At 35.0% G+C, this 19774-nt stretch overlaps 3 protein-coding genes across 6 annotated transcripts; all 3 read right to left on the reverse strand.

Annotated features, from left to right (window-relative positions):
- Positions 1-290: 290 nt before the first annotated feature.
- LOC105167495 (uncharacterized) lies at positions 291-4262 on the reverse strand. 3 transcript variants are annotated; one of them, XR_002287728.2, is made up of 10 exons: positions 3881-4262; positions 3126-3255; positions 2893-2993; positions 2633-2758; positions 2430-2550; positions 2243-2327; positions 1548-1661; positions 1374-1413; positions 1007-1111; positions 722-861 (listed from the first exon to the last, which is right to left on the reverse strand). XR_002287728.2 is itself a non-coding variant. In XM_011087252.3 (9 exons), the coding sequence occupies exons 1-9, from the start codon at positions 4058-4060 to the stop codon at positions 709-711; spliced, it is 1050 nt and encodes a 349-aa protein (XP_011085554.1). In that variant the 5' UTR covers positions 4061-4262; the 3' UTR covers positions 291-708. The 3 variants fall into 3 exon arrangements, 1 of the variants encoding a protein (XP_011085554.1); XR_848260.3 differs by having other exon boundaries at positions 723-861; positions 989-1111; XM_011087252.3 differs by lacking the exon at positions 1007-1111 and having other exon boundaries at positions 291-861.
- A 3196-nt stretch (positions 4263-7458) lies between these two features.
- LOC105167496 (proline-rich receptor-like protein kinase PERK8) lies at positions 7459-12578 on the reverse strand. 2 transcript variants are annotated; one of them, XM_011087254.3, is made up of 9 exons: positions 12155-12578; positions 10725-11802; positions 9933-10337; positions 9651-9737; positions 9252-9322; positions 9009-9091; positions 8677-8824; positions 8211-8372; positions 7459-8118 (listed from the first exon to the last, which is right to left on the reverse strand). In XM_011087254.3, the coding sequence occupies exons 2-9, from the start codon at positions 11701-11703 to the stop codon at positions 7930-7932; spliced, it is 2124 nt and encodes a 707-aa protein (XP_011085556.1). In that variant the 5' UTR covers positions 11704-11802; positions 12155-12578; the 3' UTR covers positions 7459-7929. The 2 variants fall into 2 exon arrangements, with proteins under 2 accessions (XP_011085556.1, XP_011085555.1); XM_011087253.3 differs by having other exon boundaries at positions 10725-11832.
- A 2793-nt stretch (positions 12579-15371) lies between these two features.
- Positions 15372-19297, reverse strand: LOC105167497 (protein trichome birefringence-like 19). The gene is made up of 2 exons (XM_088884298.1): positions 18689-19297; positions 15372-16370 (listed from the first exon to the last, which is right to left on the reverse strand). Exons 1-2 carry the CDS (start codon positions 19265-19267, stop codon positions 15579-15581), a joined length of 1371 nt encoding a protein of 456 aa, XP_088740424.1. The 5' UTR covers positions 19268-19297; the 3' UTR covers positions 15372-15578.
- Positions 19298-19774: the final 477 nt, after the last annotated feature.

The following is a 19774-nucleotide window of genomic DNA, read 5'->3' on the forward strand; positions in this document are numbered from 1 at the left end:
CGTAGATAAGTTATATTTGAATTGTAATTGCCTGTCAATCCAATATTTTTTGTCAAAAAAATTGAAAAAAACATCCAACCAATCATCCATGGCTATCTGCCTCTTCTGGTGAAGTTTACACTTAAATGGTTCACACACATTCAAGTGGGACTCAAAAAACACAAAGAAGGCATTCATAGAATGTCACAAGACCCTCTCAGAAAAAAAACAAGCGAATGTCACAAGACCCTGTTAAGAAAGTGAGAGCTTCCTCAATAGAAACCTCAATGTATGACATTTTTAAGCCGAAATAGTTATAAACCAAGACAACAACTTCGCGTAAGAAGTTCAAGGGGCTATCACGCCGCAGCCCCAAATGATACAAAACTGTTCTTGCAAAACAAACGGCGGCTCACATAGCAAGTCACATGCAACAATCTGCAACTGCCAAATTAATGAACAATATGTTTCTCTAAACTTGCAGATTGCAAAATATAACTTAAAATTAACTGAAGTGATAGTACATATTGGAGCTCGAAAGTTAGATTAAGTGATTATTAGTTGGAAGTGACCAATCAGATAGATGTAGTCAGATGAGCACTTGAACTGAAATTAAAATTATCGACCTGTCTTGTTTTCCCCAATCAGCATTACAAGTCTCGGAAGGAAGCAATGGCATTCACCTTTTTCCCACTTCTGTGAGCCCTTTTTCGTCTTCTCTCAAGACTTTCACCTTAACCACCATCTCTGAATGGCAGAAATTGGAGTTTTGAGAAATGGAGCATGGCGCTGGATTAGTGGATTTACAGTCTGCCCGATCCTAGCCCATGCACTTTGGTGGTAACTAGCAGTAGCAGGAGCATTGTACATAAGCTTCAGAAGCTGCAAAATAAAACGAATATATAAAAAAAGAAATACAAATGTATGAACTTTTAGTTGTGAAAAAGTTGATGCATTTTAATCAAGTTAACAAAAGTAGCATAGAAGATGCTCCAAAATAATACAAAACCTAAAAAGCAGCCATTACTGTGGTTGGACCATCGCAGCCATCACAGAGTTTCTAGGCCAAAGCTTCACTAAAGGCACCCACACAATCTACAGCAAGCCTCCTTAAAGATGATCATATTGAAAGCTGTGACAATTGTACCAAATAATACCAAGCTATTTGTTAAAACTTGAACCTGAAGGTCAAGCTGATTGACTGTTCCTACCATCGCTATTGGAGAACATATAGATAAGACGTAAAGAATGCAAAATCAAGACCATAACTTCTTGCAATCACCAATTACTCACTTCAGTTGACAAGAACTAAATACAAGTTCTGTAGCCACAAAAAATATCATCACATTCAAGGAAAATATCATATTCAAGTTCCATATAAATATGACTAGTACCTGCCAGTACATAAATGTTTGTATAATGTTGCGCTGAGACCTGCATATAAAAATTGAAATGAAGACATCTTAGCACGTGATGTAATTTTTTATCATTTCCAGATAAAAAGTTAACAGTATAAATACAAATTGTAGCAAAGGGTATCACAAAAGGGAAAAAGCAGAGCTACTGACGAGAACAGAGAAATAATCAGAAGGAATCCAAGTCCAATCTCAGCTTGTGAGGAGAGAATGCTAAGGGTGGTTGTGTTCGACTCTACCCAAACACAAGCCTCTTCCAAGTATTTCCTGTAAAAGTCCACCAAACAAGTCACAAACATGTCAAAGGAACATTGTACCATGCATCAAAAGAGTATCATCTTCATGCAAGTATGGAAGCTACTAAGTCGACAAATTTCATAGCTAGAAACTCCCTCATCCGCATCATGTTAACACAACAATTAGAATACAAAATGCACCTTAGTTTCTGGAATAACAACAATGATTATATCCGCAATTTCATGCTCATGATGAATTCTATAGGTACTCTTTCTCCCATGCATACAACCACACCCAATAATGATAACAAATAATACAGTTCTCTAAGTCCTATCCCACTCAGCGCAAGCATATATCTGACTGATTAAAAAACCTCACAGATCACCAAACTAAAATCATATTTCTGTTTCAACTAGGATATGCATGAGAGAGATGTGGCACCCTGCTAAAAGATTTGCTGGACTATAATTACGAGAAATCCAGGAAAGGGACAATGACTAGGATAGCTGGCATCTTCTCATTCAAGGTTCATGTTAAACGGCACAGCCACCGGAATTTATAGCAAAGGAAAAATTTGAAGCATTTGCAAGGGCAATCACAGGATTTCTTACCTATACAAGGTGGATCTGCTAAAGTTGCGCCTCAGGAACTTTGCGACATGCTCTAGGGCCCGGCACATTATGGGAATTAAAGCAACTGCAAGAATTAAGTAGACAACTTATTTGCATTGAAGAGAAGCACCCACTTCAGCAACATAAAACTGAGAAATTAATCGTTAAGTTCTAGAGTCAGACTGACATTTGAGGCATAGATGCGAACTGACGAAAGTAAGGCAGTAAATTGAGCAGACAAAATCTTTGGCAACTACCACCGACTGGAACCACACTTGAAAAGCCTGCAAATTCCATGCTCTAGGTTTCTGCAGACAACAGAGAGTTGTATCAACAAGTAGAGAAAAAGTGGCTCACAGGAAGAAATTTTGTAATAAAATAGAGTATTACCCCATAGAGTGAATACAAAGAGTACAAAGAAGAACATGCAGTCCCCAAGAAGGAAAGCCGAAATGCCCGATTTGCAAGGTTCTGTGGCACGAGTGGAAAAATTGCAAGAACTGACACAACAAAGACCTGCCAGAAAAGGATATAATAAACATCAAATGTTCATCCTACAACTAGTCTAAATAGTACCACCATAGTTATGAACAAAATCTTCAGCCTAAAAGCAGTTTTAATTGGTTTATTATCCAATGAATTTAACATACCCAAGCATTGACAGAAAATTGAATTGTTTGTTGATCCCAACGCAGTGGCGTAGAATTAGGAGGTGGACTTGTAGATGACCCTGATGTTCTTCTGGAGGACCCTACAAGATTAATATCCATATGTTCAAAGTCAAAGAATAACTAGCTTCTAAATAAAGCATGAAGCTGCCTAATCTCAATGCCAAATTAAAAGAAACATTCACTCTCATCTACTGAAAGCCATGACTTTAGACCTGAACTCGCTTGGCGAGTATTACTGTTAGAAGTAGCAGATGACGATGATGACTGTGGTGGTGGCGCTGATGTTCTTGCTGATTGAGATGAGCTGGTACTAGACATCGGCTCAACAATTAGATCAGGATCCTGAATAGGAGAAAACACATAAAATTTAGCAAAAAATTGTGATATCTCAAGGAGAACCAATTTGTCATTTAAGTCTTCACACAAGACCAGCAACTTCTAGCATCATTTATGTCCCTACTCCACCAACGAGTAAAGAAATTGCACACAAACAAATGTAGCATTTTCTTGCAATCAACCAAAACTAATGAAGACTGTGGTGTATTAGAATCGTCAGGATTTAAGAAGGCATTTAGATCAGAGCCTCATAAAGAATACAATAGGAAACAAAACCCTATATCCTGATATTTCTGAATCAGATGTTAAGTTCATAACATATCAAACAATAAAAAAGCATACAAAATAAATTTGGCATATAGCTGTGCAAGTACCTTATGGACTATATTTACCTTTTAAAATAACAAAGCAAGCAAGCAACATAAACCTTAGTGGATGTAATTGGAAACTAAAACCTTCATAGCCAAAAAACTAAAACTGGCAAGAACCGAAAAGCCCAATAATTTACTCCTAAATAAAAAGTAAACAAGTCCCTCTGAATTCGGACCATTTAAAAATAACAGCAAAATACATATCACATACAATTAACTAGAAATAGAAAGTAACGCAAAGCAAAGCCAGATTGTCATACGATGTAACGTTGGTAGAACTTTTGCTTGAAGTGTTTGACGACGTCGCTGCGAGACGCCATGTGCGGCGGAATTAGCACATTCGACCAGTAATCCGCCCACCGCGGGTCGTTGTCGTAATCATAGGCCGCCGCCGCAATCCGCTTCAACTTCTGCGGATCCTCTCCTCCTCCGCCACTCATCTCTTATCTATCCGTAAACACTTTGCAATCGATTCTTGAAAGAGAAAATGGATAACAGAGTTTCCTCTCGGAGTCTACGCTTCACACTCTTCACTTCGATGAGGAAGAAAATTGAAATCTGAAGAAGATTCTCACTCGTCTTTCTTGTTTCCTCACTTTAGCATAATTTGCTTTCTTTTCTTCTTTTTTTTTTCGTTTAATTAATAATATATTATCGAGGAAATGACTCTCATGTTTTAACCAGGGTGCCACATGAGTCGAGCCGACTCATGATCGAGCGAGCTAGAGCTCAATTGTTTCGCTTGTGAGTTTTTTCTACTTTTTTTTATTTTTTATATATTTTTTTATTTTTAATTTTTATATATTTAATTTTATATTTAATATTTGATCAATTTTATAATTAAAATTGACCATATATTATAATTATTAATTAATATTATATATTTTATTTCGAATAATAATAAATTATGGTACTTTTAATCTTTCTACAAAAATAAATTTAATCAACAACTTAGTAAATTATAATATTTTTTGTAATTAAAATGATTATTTAATATAACATATATAAACTTTATGTTATCTTTTAATATATATATTTGTATTATATTATACTTTTTTTAAATTGAAAAGTAATTCACTTATGATTTTTTATCTATTTTTGAGTTTTATGATGCATACTATGCATTATGCAATCTATTTTATTATTTATAAATTTATATCAAAATTTAGTGATTCCTATGAATTAATCCAAAAATAATGATAATGAAAATAATAGTGATAGTTGAACAATTTTTAATTATTTTAATTATTATTTTATTATATATATATAATGAGATCAAAAAGTTTAATCAACAATTACGATATCTTAAAATTTGGGCACTCGATTCGCACCAAATTTAAATATATTCAAGACCGTGTCTATTAGATCATATCAAACGGTTTGATTTAAAATCACATGGCCTGATTGTACGATACACCAACTTGAATAATTATTCTTATGTTTCAAGTACGAAATCTTGACATCCGTATATTCAATAAGTCTAAAACTTTATCAAATATATTTTTCTGTAATTTTGATCATATCTAACGGTCTGATCTGAATTTTGATGGTCCGATTAACCCATGTTGTTCAACAAGGTAAGATGATATTTACATAATACTAATATTTATAAAATATATAAATTTACTTGAGATTGTGAACATATATTAAGCTCAACTATAAAATATTTTTATGTATTTCAATTGCATTATTTCCGTAATTGATACTTTTTTATAATTTTAAATTGTTCAATATAATTTTTTTTTTGTTCATTTTACTAATTGTATTACTACTAAACTAATCAGTAGTTTATATTTATAATAATAAATTAAAATTTCATACTATATTTTAGTGTATTTATAATATAGTACACATTATACAATTTGTTTTATTACTTATAAATTTATGTAAAAAATTGGTGATTCCCATTATTGAATCTAATAATAATAATATAGTAAGTATTATACACTCTATTTTATTAATTATAAATTTATGTAAAAAAATTGGTGATTCTCATAATTTAATATAATAATAATAATAATGATAATAATAATAATAAACAAAAACAAATCAACTTGAGCTTGAGCTCGGACTCGACAAAAATGATCGAACTCGACTCATTGCCACTCCTAATTTTAACACTTCTCTAGTTTGACTTAAAATCATGGCTTTTGTATTCCCAGTGAGATAAAATTTAGGAATGACAACAAATTTGAGTTAAACTTGAAAGCATTTCAAACTTGCTTCAAACATTAACATCATTTATACAACTCTGAAAAAAAAAAAAAAAAAAAAAACAACTTTACAAATTATTTATATTTTCTATACTAAAAAAAAGTGTTAACAGCATTATATACAATTTTTACTTTTTGACTTTTAGATTGATTCCTATAAAGTAAATATTTTATTTGGTCTCTTAAATTTTGTTTAAAACCACTTTAATCCCCCAAGTTCATTTCTTGACTTTAACATCCTCAAATTTTAATTTTTGTCTGAATTTGTTCCTTTGATCATTTTTGGACGAAACTGTGACCCGATTTTGACTCTTTGGAGGGTAAAAGGGTCAATAAGTTTGATTTTATCACTTTAATCCCTTAAATTCATAAAATTATCGAATTAATTCATTTTTACACACACAAAAAAAAAAGAATAACTTTTTATATTTTTTTATGTTGATATATATATGTTGTAATTGTCTTATGTCAATAATGAAAACTGTAAACTCTTGTGAACATAATAATTATATAATGTTTAACTCAAAAAGTTGATAGATTATACTTTCTAACTAGATTCATTAGTGGATTTCATCTATATAAAATTCATTTTAAAAGGTTTTCTAAATATATAATCTCATTTTATAGAAAAAGATCTATAAAAGTATCTTAAAATGAATTTTATGTATATTTAAAATCCACAAAATAATCTAATTAAAAGTACATTTCACCATTTTTTTTCTTCAAAATCGTAGCTGTCAATATTTAATAACATTGTTAAAATTTAATTTTATTAGACATATCTTTAACTCCAATGATTAAAGAACTAAATTAGATTTTTTTATTATATTTATAATTATATAAGTTTTATAAATTTATTTATAATTTTGATATTTTCATCACTTTTTAAAATGAAAAAAAAGCCTATTTTATTTTAAATTAAGCAATATATTAATATTATGTTCACAAGAGTTTAAAGTTTTCATTGTTCATAGAAGATAATCACATCATACCATATAAAAATATATAAAAAATGGTTTCTTTATATATAAAAAAAGGACTAATTTGGTTTTTTTGCAAACTTGATAAAAATAAAAGTTAAATTAACCATTTTACCTTCCAAAAGAACAAATTCGGGCCGTATTTTTGTCGAAAAATCGTCAGAGGAACCAAACTGTGATCAAAATTAAAATTTAGAAATACTAAAGTCAATAAATGAATTTGAGAAACTAAAATAGTTTTAAATGAAGACTTAAGAGACTCAATATAGCATTACCCATTTGAACATTGATTCAGACATATAATTATCCTTTAATTTTATTTTAAAATTATAAATGGATCAAGTTGTAGATCTCAAGTATTAATTTTTAAATTTTAACTGGAATATGAGCAAACTCGATTAAGTAATACATATGGCAAGTACAATCCACATTTAAATATTACGAAAAATTTTAATTCGAACCCGACTCGATTAAACTTGAGCCAATTATATGAAAAATGCAATACACTATCGTATGATTAGTGTACAGTTCAGAAAAAATAACCAAAATTTTGATGGGTCGAATCTTGTGTTTAGCAGGTTACTAGTTCAAGAAGATTTCAAAGTAAAAACGAACAATAAAAAATAAGACCATAACTCAATCATCTGCATCTCGTCAGAACTATATTGACATTGCAGCACTCCAGAAACAAAACCTTTGCATACACATGTTGCTACAAAGTCGATTCAAAACATGAAGGATCTGATACAAAGAATCATGACAATTCAATAAACTTGTGGTTAGCTCTAACCGCAAAATTTACATCCAAAAATTGAATAGGAATTTTGCTCAAAGGCATGTGTAGGCAGTCGGAATCAGTACGTGCTGGCCCAAGGCTTGTGAAGGTCGTCCTAGTTGCAGCGTCCCAATGATACAGGAAACCCTTGTACGCACCTTGACTATAAAAATATCGAACAGTATGAATCATGTCATATCAACATAATATAGGCCACTACACTTATCCCACTTTTCAGCATGAATCATGTCGCATATATCTCATTTTCTGATATCTCACATCCGTTGCATATAAGAATACCCAGTGATGCACCAACATGTTCGAACTTACAGCTGAATCCATCAACTGCTCCAGCTGCTCTGAGAATGACTGAAGAAATTTGAGTTGTATTCTTGACTTCCGAATGCCATCCTCTGAAACATTCTGATTTGAGCAGAGTGTTCCCTTGAATCGAAAATCCCGCTTTGGCCAGGTTTCATTCCGTTGTTCAAATCTGCTGACTCCTCCATAGAGTCTAAAGCTCTCACTATCTGGAAACGACAAAAGCACAGAACAGAAACAAATCAAGAATCTGAAAGGTCAGATGCATAACATCATTGCATTAAGAGTGAAACTTAGTTACCTGACTCATCTTTGGCCTCTTGGAAGCTAAATGGCGGACACAAGCTGCAGCGGCTTCAATCATACGGAACATTTCACTTTCCACGAAATTGTTTTCCAGTCGAGGATCCACCAGATCTCTGAAAACTTCTGTCTCTAGTGCTTGAGCGAGCAATGGTCTGGCCTGCACGATGCATGAACAGTTTTAATATGATTAATGCGATGATATGCATACGACATAAATTGAACTTTATGTCCAATTAAGTTCACTGATTTTTGACGTATCTAGAGATCCCAGAGATAAATATCAGCTGTGATGTGAAAGCAACCTCGTTCAGGAAAAATCAACAAATTATAAGAACTCTCAAATTCATGAAGTTTGAACTTCATAGGTGTTCCACTCATGTGTTGGTTGTAGGATTTTGGTGGATGTTGAGGTTTAAGGAAAGTTAAATCAGAAAATAATCAACAAGGCTGACAGAGCTTACCCATTCAACCAGGCTTTCGTCACCCAAGGGTTGAGATGAGTCGACAGGCTTACGACCAGTAATAAGCTCCAAAAGCACAACACCAAATGAAAAAACATCTGATTTCTCCGTTAGTTTACCAGTTGATGCATACTCTGGAGCCAAGTACCTGCAATCCATCACCTTCTTCATCATAACAAGCATTCAACAAATTGGACCACTAGACATTAAGCAATGCAAAAATATGCCCTGTAGTGCAATATTCCTATTTCGTGTGATTAACTTAGTCCAATCTAGAGCAAACCATATCACAATATCTCCAATGTGGCTTTCACAATGAAGTGGTGACCTACCCGAAGGTTCCCATTACACGGGTTGACACGTGGGTATGTAAATCCAATTCCAAGGCTAGCTTTGCAAGGCCAAAATCTGCAACCTGTGGAGAAGCAGCACTAAAACAGTTAATGGGCGAATGACAGAATTATGTTGGCTGGATAAACCATGCTATATGAGTGGCTTGAGATGTTAAGTTACTATAAGCAAATTTAGGGCATATCAGAAAATTTTATCTGCATAGTGTCGAAAGATCAGCATACCCGCGCTTCAAAGTTGTTATCCAAGAGAATGTTTGTTGATTTGATATCTCTGTGAATGATACGGGGTTGACCTAATAAACACATGACCGAAAATTTTAAGAGATTCTCATAAGAGTCACCAGAAAATGGCATGATAAGAACCTGCAACAGATTGTTGGGACAATCAACCCTTTGAGTCGGGAACAGTTGTTGAGTATGTTGTTTGTATAATCATTGGCTTCTAAAAGACTCTCACTTATAAGGGCTTATAACACATTATAAAATATGCTTTTGTGGTTATTCTAGTGTATATTCGTACAGCAATGTATAAATCAAACTTTAGGATTTCCAAGCAGAGAGTTTGAAACCACAGATTAAAAGACAATCATTAGAATTCCAAAAATGATGGCTAGAGCTTACAGTCTTCATGAAGATATGATAGGCCACGTGCTGCACCAGCTGCAACTTTAACTCGATTAGCCCAATCCATTACAGGCTTGCCTTTACCTGCACATGCCATTAACTCAAGAACTAAGGCCGTGATCATATTGTTTAGCGTAATACATAATTTGAACACATATTTCAGGCAGGAACAGTTGATCAACTTTCTCCTTTGTCTATTGCAATATCAAAGATCAAATGACAGTATTCCATTCTAGTGAATGCAGTAATTTGCAAAGAAGCAACTATATTTAGTCTTACCATGGAGGTGGTAGTGCAGGGTGTTGTTTGGCACATAATCATAAACAAGCAATCTTTGGTTCTCAGAGATGCAGTAACCCACAAGTGATACCAAATGCCTATGGTGTATTCTGCTGATGATCTCAACTTCTGCTCTGAATTCACGCTCTCCTTGTCCACCACCAGCCTTCAACTGTTTAACAGCAACTTGTCTTCCGTCGCCCAGAACTCCCTTGTAAACACAACCAAATCCACCTTCACCAAGAAGATTATTTGCTGAAAATCCATTTGTAGCCCCAGAAAGCTCTTCATATGTGAACCATGACCTTGAAGTGCCTATACCACCATCCGGTGAGTACATGAAATTGTTTGGTGAAGCACTTCCAGCTAGATGAGCTGAATTCTGGGGTCTTAGGAATGACGAATCTGGAAATAACAGAAGAGTGCAAAAGAGTTTATTATTACACTCATTTTAAAAAGAGTCAATCATAATAGTTGCTTTATGAGATACCCCGCATCTTTTGGATGTATTATGCTGCATTTGACAGTTGCAGGTGCACGAGAAATGAAAAGAACATAGATTCATGGATGAGTCTATGGACGCCTTTGCTTAATACATTGAACGGTTAAAAGTGGAATACGTGAATAACATGGAGCAATGTAATATGTAGTTAGCTCTCACTGACTTGGTAAGCTTTGATCTCAACATTGAAAGTTATAGATGCATAATTTCTCCAGACAGTGGATGGAAGAAAATACTACCCATCACTAACAATAAAATATTATCAGAAGGGAAACATAGTGAACTAGTACCTGAATTTTGAGAGGATGCAAAAGGGGAGGGCACTGCATAATTGAGACTAAACCCATTCTTTGTTTTCTTTCTTCTATGGGTAAACCACACAGCCAGAACCACAAGTGTCAACGCCAAGAATCCCACAATGCTGCCTACTGCAGCAGCACCTCCAGCTCTTAGACCATCAGAATTCCTTGATGCATTTGCAGTTATATTTGGACCAGATTCAGTTGATCTTGCAGTAGGTTTCTCCGTCGGGAAAGAGGGAAGAGGTGGTGCTGGCGTGTTTCCATTGAACGACGAATTATTCAGGGGAGGGGAAGGAGATATAGGAGGTGGCGAGGATGATGAAGGAACGGAAGGAGGAGGATATGCAGTGTAAGCTGGAGGAGGACTGCTAGGTTGGCTACCAGTTGGAGGGGGTGGCAATGGGGGCGGTAGCAATGGAGGTGGTGGAGGAGAATGCTTTGGTGGATGTACGACGGGTGGAGGTGGAGGAGTAGCAGTAGGAGGCGAAGAGTTTGTTGCTGGAGGTGGAGGAGAGGGCGGAATGGCTGGAGGGGAGGGTGGTGGTGCTGCAGGAGGAGCAGGTGATTCTTTAGGTGGAGAAGCCCCTGAAGGTGGGGGAGGAGACAATGTTGGTGGAGGAGGTGAATTGGTAGACGGAGGAGGGGTGGTGGGAGGGGATGGCGGTGGCGATAGTGGAGGAGATGGCGGTGGCGACACTGGAGGAGATGGTGGTGGCGACACTGGAGGAGATGGTGGGGGCAATGGAGGTGGTGAAGAAGGCAGTGGAAGTGGTAAATTCAACAATGGCGGTGGTGGTGATGGTGGAGGGGCAGAAGCAACAGGAGGCGGACTGGAGGAACTAGATGAAGGAGGTACTGCATCAGTTGCCTTATTAGGATTGGATCCCGAAGGAGAGGTAGAATTTGCAGAAGAAGCTGGTGGGACTGCATTAGGAGAAGAATTGGGAGAAGGTGACTTTGAAGCCATCTTCCCCAAAAAACAGTTCCCTTTATCAAGAATGCTGTTCCCAAATTCAAGACCGCAACATCTCCATTAAAATGCAGCTCAATCTACTCAATTTCCAACCTTTACTTTTCAAGAATATCAAGAGAACACCTTCAGCAAAAAGTTATCCAGAAACCCAAAAGATTAAAACCATACAAATCCCTCCATACAAACAAACAATCAAATTGAGACAAAAAAAAAAAAAATCAAATGCAAACAATCCCAGATCAAGAATTCAAGAAATGGAGTTCAAAAAGAACAATCTAAAAATCAGCATTCCCAACAAATTCAAGACAGATATCTATAGAGCCAAGAATCCGCAATCAAGAACAAACCCAAAACTTTGAAGCCAAATGCAGTGTTATTGAATCATCAGCAACAGGAAAAAGAGACAACGAAACCACAGTGCTAAAAAATTGACAGAAAGTCTCACCTTTCAAGAACAGGTCGAAATCTTGAAATTCCCGAAAAAGAAAAATCCCCAAGGAAACTTCTTCCCCTGAAGATATGGTGCAGCATATGAACAGAACACCGAAGAAATGTAGAATTAAACGTGGGTGCGACTTTCTGACAGTCCCTAATACTTCGTCAGAAACCGAAATGGAGAGAGAAATATTAAGAAAATTTGTCAGACAACATGCTCTGAGCAAACGCATGACTGCTAAGAACCTAGCTGTTTCAGTCAAAGAAAATTATTTAAGAAATCTACCGTATTTCTGAAGAGTAATCTGATGTTAAAATCTATTAATGGGAAGGTTAATGTGGGATTATACTAATCATGGCGATCGATGGGAGAAAGGTTTATGAAGAAGCAAAGTCAAACGGTGGGCATGTTCACTTGGCTTTGGCGTAGGTTTTTGGCTTTTTGTGTTTTACTACACAATCATTGACACTTTCTTGAAATTTGTTTTTCTGCTTTTATAAGAGATCCATTGTGGGTTTTGTCTAATTCTTGGTTGGAATATTTTTCAGAGTGACCGTTACTCAAGTTAAATGGCACGCGTAATGATCTTGTGTTATTACAATCCCTTGAAATTATTATTAATAATAGTGATAATTACACTTTTCTAGAAGTTTGTTGTAATTACACATAAATTTTCTATTGTTTAGAAAATTACATCTAAACCCTTTGAGATTTGCTTCCATCTAACAAATAAGTTCTTTCGTTAATTAAAATTCACTAAATTTGCCGATATTAACAAAAGAGCTGAATGAATATTGTATTTATACTCAATTGACTGATTATCGACTTATTGCTGGTTTAATAATTTTTCTCGAACTAAACTACTCTTATAATGACAAAGATATATCTCATCACATGCACTAACGCGCGAAGATATATGTAGATAATTTAATCATAAAAAGATTTATTCGACCTGCAATAAGTTAGTAATAAGTCAATCAGGAGTTAATATAGATTTTTTTCTGATTTTTTTGTTAATATCAGCAATTTCGGTGAATTTTGACTAACGGACAGACTTATTTGTCAAACGAAAGCAAACTCCATAAATGCTAAATATAGTTTTTTTAACTTCAAGGGATCTACGTGTGATTACACTAAACTTTAGAAAAGGAGAGTATAGTTATCGCTTAATAATATTAATATCATTGTTATCATGTGTGCTGTCCCGGTATCACATTGAATTTTAATGATGAAGCATAAACAATAAAATTTGGCAAAATAATTGAAGAACTCGTCCTTTGAAAATTCAGTATTGGTAACAATGATATATTCTTTAATAAATTCTCATAACAAAATTTAAATGTACTTACAAGAAAAAATCCTAACTTGAAGTGATTTTTTTTAAGAAGTAACTTGAAGTGATTAATATGCCTATGATACTTACTTTAGTGTGATAAAAAAAACTGGGATAAGAAAGAGTATTGAACCAATACATTGTTTATTTCATATGATAATTTTAAATTGTTGGGTATTTATCCTTTAGCGGAAGCTTTGAAATAATTTATTCAACTATTACAGATTTGGAATATAAAACTCCTCAAAGATACAACAATAATAATTACAAAAATAATAAGAAAAGCGGTTAAAGAATATCGACTCAGGGAGCCAAAGATCCGAGGTGGTCGCACGGCCACAGGAAGGCCGGCAACCTACGCACTCATGGTTGCTCCTTTCTCACTAAGAGTAACACCACTCGTTCACTAAGAACTTAGGCACAAAGCCAACAACAAAGATTTCCACAAAGATATTCAAGAACACAAATGATTTGCTCTAGTATTTTTTCTGTTCTTTTTCCACAAAAGGAGATGAGGTAATTTATACCGGTAGAAGGGACGAGAGAGAGGTGAGGAAGGCAGTGGAGAAGATTCCCAACACCCTTGGGAAACCTCCATTAAAGATTCAAAGGAGGAGGAGAAACCAAGGATGCGGATGACAAAGAAAGAGGAAGAAAACGATTGCTGCCAAGTGAGGAGAAGAAATGGGGGTTAAGATCTAACCGGGTTGGGTTATGGGCATGGGTTGGACCGGGTTGTGGGCTTAGTGATCAAAAGAGCCCTCCAGCGAGTGCATTGAGCTTTCCAAATAATTGGTCATGGGCCACAAATATTTACATAAGTGATTAATGCAAAATACACAAATTGTAAAAGAAATTATTCTTAATTTGCCCACTTGAAATCATTGTGGCTTGCTTGGTTGCTGCAACATTCAGACATGAGTTGTTTTTATGTGATTTCAAGCAAGGCTCATTATTTGGATAAATGAAGGATAGTCTAATTCCAGCCCTGGGATAGGCCATGTTTACTAGGAATCAATTACATTTAGTGGCTTATTTACTAGCATTTAGCCGGTGATATGTTGGGCTAGCCCGGTTCTGGCTTTAATTTAGGATTGGACATGCCTTTCGTTATTGTCCTCAAGTTGTGTTTACCAATTCCCCTTTTTGAGCTTTAAAATTACCCAATTACAAAGCAGTATGTTGTGTGCAAAGAATGCACCTACAAAGCAGTGTGTTGGAAAGGGAAGGTAGAATAATTAAATGTGTTGGGATGACATCACAATTTGATTTTTTGTCTTTTCTTTGGGCACAAGTGTGATTAGACAAAATAATTATGAGACTTGTCCTAACCTAGTAAACAAGGTATTTTAACTTGTCCTAGGAAAAAGGCATTTACTAAATGAATTATATATTAAAATAGTCATTTCTTATTTAATTGTCAATCTAATTACAAATTAATATTAAGGTCTTTATCCTATCACGTATAGTAAATATGGTACAAATATGCAGGACAACCTATTTTATCAAAAGTTAAAGTGTCGCAATGTAAATGACTGATTAGATTGAACTATCAATCTAATCAAGATTAACATGTTCCAGTAAACAAACGCAAACTCTATTGATATTCAGATGATGCAATTTATGTGGGGGAGTAGGGATCCACTCTGCATGAAGGAGTGTGGATTAAATGGGATAAAATATCAAATTTTCAAATAAAATAGAATATTGGACTCATATTTTATACTCCTTTCAAAAGAATTTATGAATAAAATTTATTACAACCTTACGTATTTCATAAAAATTGAGCTTGTAAATTGTAATAGTGTTCCCCTCCTCTTCCACTTTTCTTCTAATCTTGACTCAAAGTAGTTGTATCTGAGGTGATGGGCAATCATACATTAAACAAGAAAATAGTCTATCAACCAAAACTCACAATAAACAAAATAAGTACATCATAGTATCAATAAAGTTACCTACTCTGTCTCCTTCCCCAATTAGGGAGATGTAATAAAAACATCATTTCCAACAATGAAAAAATGCAACTGCACTATAATCTCTCAGACACAACTCCAAAAGAATAGATATCAAAAGAAATAGTAATAAAGAGACTTCACCAATTTACTGCAGTTTCTGTCGTTCCTCGTGCCATCTCCGGGCCTCCATCTTCATCGTGTGGAGCAAAAGATCCGCCCAAGAATCAATCGGGCCCGGCAAGCACCAATGCACGCAGTCATTATACAAAGTCACATTCTCATTGGGCCAGTGTCCGTATCTACTCGGGTGCCCGTCGGGCCTCAACAGCATTGCTTGGGTCGTATCCAGCAATCTCAACCTCTTCTTCCCTTCCTTCTCCGCAGCCCTAAATTCCTCCAATTGGGTCATGTACATATCCAGATTCTGACCCTCCAAGATCGTCTCGTTGCTCCAGAACGGCTTCTGCCTCACGCAATTCCCGCCGGCGTTCCACGGCCCATTCTCGAAGTGCGATGGCGCGAAGGTCCGGAGAAAGACCACGCCCTTGAAATTCTCCCGTTCGTTGATGGCTTTAAACGCCGTCCGGAACACGCGGCGGTAGCCGTAGGTGGTGGGGAGGTCGGTGAGGTCGGGGAGCTGGCAGTAGCGGCAGCCGACGACACGGCCGTTCTCATAGTAGACGGCGGTGCGGGTGAGCCAGTGGCCGGCGTTGATGATGACATAGTCGAATTCGTCGATTTGGGTGGTCCATGAGTCGTCGTACTCGTCGAGGTAGAGGTTGAAGAGGCCGGTGTGGGTCGGGCCGTCGGAGTCTCGCTCGTTGGATCGGACCAGGAATGGGCTCCAGAAGTAGGCGAGGGTAAAGTTGTAATTTACGTATTTCCAGCGTTTGAAATGTTCGTCGGTCGTCGGGGAGACGTCGATTGGGTATTCCACCTGAAAGTGCAACGATATAACATTTAATTAAAAAAGAAAAAAGAAAAAAACTCATTCCCACTTGAAAATGTATGTATACGTGGAATAAAATTTAACAAATTTTGGAATTTCATGAATTAAATTTTTGTTCTGCGAATTTATGGCACTTAATACTTTGTCATAAAATTAATACATAATTCAAAAAACTTATAAATCATTTTAAAGTGTATTAATTTTTTTAATAATTATTTTAAGAAATAATTATATTTTTCTATTCTGAAATTTGGTGTGAATACATTTAAACACTTTTGTGGATTAAAAAATTACATAATACTCCTTAAATTTGCTTTCGTATAACAAATGAGTCATTTTATTTGTCAAATTTTTTTAAATTTGCTGATATTAATAAAAAATAAAAAATAAAAATCTATGTTTACCTCCGATGGACTTACTACTAATTTATATTAGGTCAAATAAATCTTTTTATGATCAAATTACCCTCATACATCTTCACACGTTGATGCATGTGAGTAAGTATATTTTTCCGGTTACAAGAATAATTTAGACAAAAAAGTTTGTTTGACCTGCAATAAATCAGCAATAATTCAATCGAGGGTAAATATCAATTTTCATTCTATTTTTTTTGCTAATACCAGCAAATTCAGTGGGTTTTGATTGACGAATGGATCTATTTGTTAGACAAAAACTAACCCTAAAGATATTACATATAATTTTTTAAATCACAAAAAATTTACGTATAATTATATCAAATTTCTAAAAAGAGAAGAATGTAATTATTCTCTATTTTAAAAAGTATTACACTATTGCATTAAAAAACACCAACGACATGAAAAATAAACAGCACGAGAGGGAGAATTCACCAATGACACATTTAATGCAATGTAATTTCATTAAATACACATAAAAAAACCCAAGGTAAAAATAGGTTTAAGTGATTATCTAAAAATAAATATTTCAGTAAATAATTTGATTAATAATATTAATAGGTACGTAATATATAAGAGCAGCAATTTGCAGACAAATTAAGGCACGCGCAACCACATGCCTGCCATGTTCCGCTTTTGCTAAACCATTCAAAATTAGAATCCCATGTAATACTATTTATTACAAACACACACATAATATATATTGCATTATGAATGTACTACTATACATAACATACATTATGTATATATAAATGGGGTATATATAATGGAGAAGACAAAAAAGAATCTGTAAGATTGGTGTCAGCCTGTCAGGGGAGGAGGCATGCATGTCGTTTTCAGACATATATTGAATTGAATTAGGGTCAGCAGCAGGGGGTATGACGCAGTGTGCATTGCACCACAAAACACCAAACTTAATTGGGATAATCATAAACTAAAGAGAGTGCATATGCGGTCCGACGGTGGGGGTGGGGGTGGTTTAACATTTAGCTTACCACACAACACAACAAATCTCCATCATTTCTAGATCTACATCACGAGTTTCCAAGATTGGATTCCCTCCCTCCCACCCACCCTTGTCATTTTCATCTGATTACTACTTATTTTAATCTAAATATCATATTCTATTTTTTTAGAAAAACATTATTCTGTATCAACATACTCATAATTCAGATTAATAATATATTACATTAGTATTTGAATTTAAATGTATATTAAAAATTCTATGAATTGCGTATTATTGAAAAAGAAATAACTCATGCCATAGAAAAAGTTATATTTCATACTATGCAGGATTAATGGTGTTTTCTAGGACATTCTTGTCCAAATATATTTTTGTGAAATTTGTATTAATTATGATGTAATTAAACAATACAATTATGTTTATTATGCAATTAATGTTATTCTACTGGGTTTTACGACTATAATTTTCCTTTACTGTTGCCCATGTGATTGGTTGCAGACGGCTTACATACATCTGCCTATCTTAGCTAAACCATCATTTTATAAATTTAATGTATGAGATTAATTAATTAATTACTACGAATTTTGGCTTTAATGTAATTATAACTCAGAACTACATATATTCTTTCTCCCTTCTTAAAATTATTCAAATCCTCCTTTAAATTTATAAAATTTACAAATTGCCCCAATCTATTTGGACTTATTTTAAATATCTAGAAACTTGCTGGCATGAAGATTAATATTTTAGTCAAACATATATCAAATCTCATGGAAATATAATTATCGAATTTCTTTTTTAATACGAATCAGTATTCAATTTATTGAAATATTTATGTAATTATTTAATTACTATTTTCTAATATATATATATATATATATATATATTCGTATATGCATATGAGTGTGTGTGTGTGTGTGTTTGCAAGTTACCCTGGATAAGAGGCAAATCATGGACTGCATCTGGTTCCTCCCCACCGAATCCCCGACAAAGGCCAAGGACTTATCCCGGACTATATCCAAGAACTGAAACGGGTTGAATACCCGCAACTCGCACCCGTCGGGCTTCCACCTCCACTTCATGAACCCCGTATCCGGCCTACCGTACTTCATGCAGTTCTGGTGCTCATGGATAGCCCAACACGTCCTGTTCGTGTAATACGGAGCATCCGGGTTCGGCACCCATTCCCCTGTGAAGATGTCGCATTTTTCCTCCTCATCCTCGCTCATTTTAATATCCTCCACCGGCGTGTGGGGCGGCGAAGGGGAAATCAACGGTGGGGGGTGGTTGTTGTATGGAGGAGGAGGGTTTTGAACCGGATGATTATTTAGGCGGGTGCACGCGAGTAGGATCAGCGATGTGATTGTTAGTGTCGTAATGATTCTCTTGGTGTTTTTCTGAAGAAGAAAGCGGGTTTTTCTCAAGGGAATAAGATCCATGGTTTCGGAGCTCCGAGATGAGGAGTGGAAAAGGGTTCTGCGCAGGAAAAGAGAAGGTCTATATATATTCATTTGCACTATCAATATTCTATTATGAATTGCTGTTGTATATATATGTCTTATCCAGCACTTTATACATATGTCTAATAAATCACTACAAAAATAATTGGGTTTATAACGTATTTTTTTGTAACGGTCTTTGTAACAACTTTAGAATGAAAAATAATTAAGAGAATTATTTTAATAATACAAGGAAAAGAATTACAATAATGGTGTGGTTTGAAAATCGTAGAAAAATAGAAAGCGGTGTTGCCATTTTTATAAAAAAAATAAAAATAAATTCCACGGCATTGCAGTATAAGATCGTGGTGCTGAGTGTGATAATTAAAAAAAATTGGACAAAATCGCAATCTTTTTAGTCCAAAATTAAAAAAAAAATTCTTGATCAAAGCAACTTGCATTTGCAGGCTACAATCGATAGGCGGGGACGTCATGGGGTTGATTGGGGAGCATTTCACTCGAACTATATTGCACAATAGAACGATGTGCAATTAATGGTGGTTGGACCTGTTATTGTTG

Source organism: Sesamum indicum, linkage group LG8 (assembly GCF_026168435.1).
Source record: "Sesamum indicum cultivar Baizhima isolate 11 linkage group LG8, ASM2616843v1, whole genome shotgun sequence".
NCBI lineage: Eukaryota > Viridiplantae > Streptophyta > Magnoliopsida > Lamiales > Pedaliaceae > Sesamum > Sesamum indicum.

Excerpts from the sequence above, each read along its gene's own strand:
- LOC105167495 (XM_011087252.3), bottom strand. The coding sequence starts at position 4,060 with ATGAGTGGCGGAGGAGGAGAGGATCCGCAGAAGTTGAAGCGGATTGCG. Across the intron at positions 2,328-2,429 it reads TTCGCATCTATGCCTCAAAT|TTGCTTTAATTCCCATAATG; the intron begins GTCAGTCTGACT and ends TAATTCTTGCAG. Across the intron at positions 1,662-2,242 it reads AGCAGATCCACCTTGTATAG|GAAATACTTGGAAGAGGCTT; the intron begins GTAAGAAATCCT and ends GGACTTTTACAG.
- LOC105167496 (XM_011087254.3), bottom strand. The coding sequence starts at position 11,703 with ATGGCTTCAAAGTCACCTTCTCCCAATTCTTCTCCTAATGCAGTCCCA. Across the intron at positions 9,092-9,251 it reads ATAACAACTTTGAAGCGCGG|GTTGCAGATTTTGGCCTTGC; the intron begins GTATGCTGATCT and ends GCTTCTCCACAG. Across the intron at positions 8,825-9,008 it reads CGTGTAATGGGAACCTTCGG|GTACTTGGCTCCAGAGTATG; the intron begins GTAGGTCACCAC and ends GATGGATTGCAG.
- LOC105167497 (XM_088884298.1), bottom strand. The coding sequence starts at position 19,267 with ATGAATATATATAGACCTTCTCTTTTCCTGCGCAGAACCCTTTTCCAC. Across the intron at positions 16,371-18,688 it reads TGATTTGCCTCTTATCCAGG|GTGGAATACCCAATCGACGT; the intron begins GTAACTTGCAAA and ends TTGCACTTTCAG.